The 5,771-nt window shown below is 37.3% G+C and overlaps 1 protein-coding gene across 1 annotated transcript; it reads right to left on the bottom strand.

Moving 5' to 3' along the window:
- Positions 1-2,299: 2,299 nt before the first annotated feature.
- On the bottom strand, positions 2,300-4,564 carry Adam29 (ADAM metallopeptidase domain 29). The gene has a single exon (XM_048330512.1). The coding sequence runs from the start codon at positions 4,562-4,564 to the stop codon at positions 2,300-2,302; it is 2,265 nt and encodes a 754-aa protein (XP_048186469.1).
- Positions 4,565-5,771: the final 1,207 nt, after the last annotated feature.

Here is a 5,771-nt window from a genome sequence, read left to right as displayed (position 1 = left end):
GCAGATGCTCTTCTCAGGGAGGGATGATGATGATGTCTTTTGTGGAACACTCACACTTTCCCTTGGTGTCGTGGCCCATCTGGTGTGTGATAAGATGTCTCTTCGTCTCTCTGTGGTTAGCTGTGATGTGGATTCGCACTCCTGGTTCATAAATTCTCACTGGAGGTGAGTGGAAAGCCCACAATCATGCCGTCGCTGTTGCCACTGCTGCCTCTCCTGCAGCTCCTGGGCTGTTGCCACTGGCCCTGGTGAATGCATTATTCTGCCTTCTTATGAAAGTAGTTTATAATTTTCTTCTTTGGTGTAAATCTCTAAGTAATTATCACTTATTTAGTGTTACTTTCTAGATAAGGATAAATTAATTTGACTAATTAATTTGACTAAAACTCTTCTTCAAAAAGAGCTCTGTTAGTTCTCTGTTGTCTTTCTGCCATCTTCTCCTTTCAATATTTTAACCCTCCCTCCCCTACCCAGAGCTTCCCTCTCTTCTTAATTTTGTATGATATATACTGGATTCTTGTCTGCACTTTTCCCTTCTCCTCTCCATTTGTATTTTTTTTTCCTTTGACCCAACCACACTCCATGACAATACCCATTTCCTGGTATGTTGTTTCACTGAAATTTGATTTTTGGATTTTAAGGAATTAACCTTTTTTGACATCTCCTTTGAATCTACTACATCTCAGTTAGTTTATTTGCACAGAATTGTTTAACACCCAACATAATTTTTTATGAGATTTTAGCTAAATCTAGGTTCCACATATTAGGAAAAGCATCGATTCTTGGACTCTCAGAGTCTGACATACTTCAACTGACATAAAATTTTACAAGTCTTTCCACTGGAAATGGTATGTCATTCTTTCTAATGAATAAGTATAAATTTATCTATCTATCTATCTATATGATATATATCTCACATATTTTTATCTTTAATGTAATTAAACTTCTTTGGTAATATGTTACTTGACAGCCCATGTAGAATTACCCAAATCATAAAAAATATCCTTTATTTCATTGTGTAACCAAAATAAATTAGTATTTGAAAACAAAAGGATATCTTCTTTGAATCACATTTTAGAAGTAAATTTTGTAGCAATTTAAGAAGTTCTGTGAAGACATAAAAAGTAAGATTAAGAAAAAAGTCTATAAATCTAAGTGATAAGACTTGTGATGTCTCTTCATCATTCATTGTTGTGATACTCAGGTATCCACCAAAGAAAATGCGAGAAAGGAAAGAAACAGGGAGAGAAAGAAAGAAAGAAAGAAAGAAAGAAAGAAAGAAAGAAAGAAAGAAAGAAAGAAAGAAAGAAAGAAAGAAAGAAAGAAAGAAAGAAAGAAAGAAAGAAGAAAGAAAGAAAGAAAGAAAGAAAGAAAGAGAGAAAGAGAGAAAAAAAGGAAGGAAGAGAGAAAGAAAGAATGAAAGAAAGAAAGAAAGAAAGAAAGAAAGAAAGAAAGAAAGAAAGAAAGAAAGAAAGAAAGAAAGAAAGAAAGAAAAGGAAGGAAGGAAGGAAGGAAAGAAGGGAGGGAGGGAGGGAGGGAGGAAGGGAGGGAAGGAAAGAATGGAGAGGGAGGGAGGAAAGAGGGAATTAAGGGACAATGGAGGGAGGGACGAAAGAATTGAGGACAAAGAGTTTAGGAGGAAATCTAATAAAATTTAAAAGAACTAGATAATAATGTTGAAAAACAAGATGTTTAAGAGGCATGTTGTCACTATTTATTCATTCATAAAGTTGAGGTATAATGGACGTTATTCAAAAATAGAAGAGTAACACTAAACTATGGATCTGGGACTTGAGTCTACTGGCATTGGTATTGTTATCTATTGCTGGACGCATGGTATATTAAATAAGAGCTCAATGTTCAGGGATTCAGAACTCAGAAACTCAATTCAGATAACTATGCTAATATCTCTGAGGTTAACGATATGGGTGGTGAATTTAAAAACATAGGAGACAGATTAAGACCATGTATCACCGTGAATGAGCTTGACAGATTTCTAGGTTCCATATTATTCTCATGTACAGAATTCTATAATCTTCTAAGACTCTACTTTCAGAGCAGAAATGTGGAACACACACACACACACACACACACACACATACACACACACACACACTCTACAGGAATCTTATAGCTAAGAGTAAGTAACTTTAAAACTCTCTCTCTATATATATATGTATATATATAATTTTATACTCATATTTTCAGGAAAAGTGAAGAAATTCAAGGAAAAAAATCTTAAAAATGTGTATTGAGTGAAGTACCATAAGAAAAGCTAGAAACATGCTAGGTCTAACATTTAGCGGAAACTTTTAATGGATGAAAACCGTGAGCTTCTTACTGATGACATTCTTGATACAGATGGTTTGTGGTGAGACACAAAGCTCTTTGTACTTTGGGATCTTCTTGTTTCTCTTTCTTTCTTCTTAGATAGTTCCTTTACGCAAAGATAGATAAGAGTACAAACTAAAATACACAAAATAATAAGCAGCAAAATACACAGGTAACAAACTCTCTTTTTCCGCTTTGTCTTGGGGGGTGGGCCACTGTCAACACTGCCTCCATAGCCTTTTATCTCACAGTTGGGAGGGTCCCACAAATAGTTACAATGGCAGTGATGTTTATTGTTGCAGATCCCCCTCATATTACAGAATGAAGGAGAGCAATTGCTATCTAACACGGAGATATGCACACACTGCCTACGGATGCAGATATGATCCATACCACACTCTGTGCCATCTTTTACAGCACCAATGTCAAGTATTTTCAGGCCAGGGTGGAAATCAGTACCCCAGCACGTGATGTTATTGAAATTAGCAAAGTGCACAGTGTTATGTTCTGTCAACATGGGAAGGTCAGACACATTATCACACTGTACTCGGCCACACAGGACATCTGTGATATTGCATTTTTTATAGGAAGCACCATCTAAGCCACAGTGACCAAAACGGGTCCCTTGGACATTCATGTTTTTATAGCAAATATGATCTGCACTCTTTGACTCAGAGCCAAAAATGTCCCTACACAGTTCATTGCGGTCATTACATTCCTTTGCGTAACAGTAGGAGGTCTGACTACAAGGAATTCCATCTTCCACATATACATCATCAGGGCAGTTATGAGAAGTTCCATTGCACCACTCTGGAAGATCACACAGATTCACTTCTTTCCTACAAATTTTCCCTGAGGGCAAAAACTTGCATTCTTTACTACAGCAAAGTCCAAAAGCACAATTAGCCCCATAACTCAAAGTACAGTTGGGCATGCAACAGGGATCTTTTTCACAGCCCTGTAAAAGCCCACAGTCACATGCTTCTTCTGGTTCAACAATGCCATTCCCACAACGCTCCAAGGTAAATATGTCCTTCATGTGTGTGGTTTCCATCAAACACCTTGCATTCCTTTCAACATATGTAAAAAAAGCATGATAACTACATGTGCTAAATTTAGGTGTCGGTGGATTATCTTCATGCATTAAACATTTCAAATGCCCACACTTACATGTTGGGCTATCATGCTCCATGCCCAAATTGTGACCTATATGATGACACAATGCAATTGCAAACAGGGTTGTAGTTCTGTCTATGAATGTAACAATTGCACAGCTCCATGGTGGATTGCACATGCTTTTAACAGGTGCTAATCCACTTAGTCCTCTGAGATGGTTATTTATAAAAAGGTGCGCAGTATCATGAGGTATTCGAGGAGTAATGTGGATCATTTTCCATCTGCAAAATAGTTTCAGAGACTGCGCTCCATTATATGTTGTAAATGGGTTTTTTTCAGTCCAGATCTCCAAACCACACATTAATACATCAATACCCAGAGGAGCAAAAACTGTATCCACTATATTTGATACAGCAAATAGCTCTTTCATCAGCATTGACTCATTCATTGCAAATCTGATATATATACTGTTATCTGCCACCATTGCATATTCAACAGTCCTATAGTGGACCCACCAGCCTTCATAAGTAGGCAGATGTTGGCTCAGGGTGGACTTGGCCATCTCTTGCAACTCCATTGAGGGTGGAATTTTATCTGACATAATGTCAGATTTGCTGACATTTGCTGTTTCCTCACTGTATAACTTGAATACCCAGTGTTGAAATGTAGTAGATGATGTTATGGGCATAATTTCATATGTAATGTTGTTTGTCTCTAACATCCCTTGAAAGCCCCCAGTGCAATTACTCATGGCAACTAGCGAGTCTGGGTCCCCCTCCACAAAGCCATAATAGTAGCAGTTACTCTGAACATAAGGATGCTCCTCATGTAGAATGCCCTGGTCTGTATAGGTGAACACTGGCAAGTTTCTGGCTATCAAATTCTTCTTGGCCTTCATGTGGACAATGTATCTTTGACCTTCAATGTGCAGGCTATAAGAGATCCATCCTGGAATCTTCATTCTTCTGTCAGTGCCACTTAACTTCAAGGGAATTGCTACCTCTGGGGGATAGTGATATTTGAGAGGCTCAGGCTGAGGGAGTCCCAAAATGGGCAGAGCCACTCCAAACAAGTGTAGCATGAGTAAGATCTTCATGTATAACAGGGTTTCGATCATAGTTATAATGAAAACCACTCTACACAAAAATGTTGGTTTAGAGAAAATGGATTTAAAACCATAGCTAGAGTGGCTGCTTCTTCTGAGATGGTTAGTATGCAACACTAATGATGGAGGATCTATCTTCTGCCATTTGAATCATTAGAGCTACATCCCTGTAAAGCAAAATATAAAGCAGCATGTGAATGGGAGTAGTAATGAGGCAGTATTCATGAAACACATTGGTGGGGAAAATGAGAACTGTATGGAATAAACAATCTGTGATTTTTTTCAACGAACTTGTTCCTAACTTGGATCCTAACGTTCAAGCCAGCCCAAGCAGAAAAGTCTTCAGACCTGGCCTCCAACTGACCAACAAAAAGCTAGCTTGTAGGTATCACTAAAATATAAGAACTTACCACTATAAGCAAGAATGCTGACTTTTCTCGAGGCTCAAAAAATCTTATTCAAAAAGAGAAAGAAGAAAGAAAGACTGGAGAGATGTGGTTAGAAAGTATACAGATAACAGCTGGCCCTAGAATGATGATGAGTATATTTATTATATTGCTCCATGTTTTTGAGTGTGTGTGTGTGTGTGTGTGTGTGTGTGTGTGTGTGTGTTGATTGTAGCTACTGGTCATAAGGGATTAAAAAAAAGAAAGTAGAGCTAAAGAGACAAACAAATGCTTTTGAATTGCTAAGTCAGAAATAAATTTTCAGAGTAGACTGATTTTAGCAGGAATATGATATGATCACTTTTCAATGAGAACCTCATTTAACAAAGCAAACAAATATATTAAGAAAAGTGGATATCACTACTGGGTAGCTATGGAAACAGGTCTTTAATTCTCATACGAATTCACTTTAAATTAATATTCATAGTTTGGATAGAAGAGTTCCTCTTTTTGGTCAGCCGTGAGGCATGAACTCAGGGTCAGGACGCTGTCCCTGATCTTTTTCACTCAAGACGTGCTCTACCAGTTTAAGGAAAAGCACCACTTCCAAGCATTCTAGTTTTTGAAATATTTTTTATAAAACTTCATCATTCATTTATTCATCACACTGCTAGTGTGAAGCATTTTTCTTATGATGAATGAACAAATTATTCAGAGACATGAATGAAGATGTATTATTGAACACAGTCATACTTCATGAACATTTAATTCTGCAATCCCAAAATATTTTTGAGTGCATCTTTGGTTTCAAGAAATATGTCATGAGTGGGGAT

This window comes from Perognathus longimembris, chromosome 21 (assembly GCF_023159225.1).
Source record: "Perognathus longimembris pacificus isolate PPM17 chromosome 21, ASM2315922v1, whole genome shotgun sequence".
Classification (NCBI taxonomy): domain Eukaryota; kingdom Metazoa; phylum Chordata; class Mammalia; order Rodentia; family Heteromyidae; genus Perognathus; species Perognathus longimembris.
This window is presented reverse-complemented; position numbering and strand designations above follow the sequence as displayed.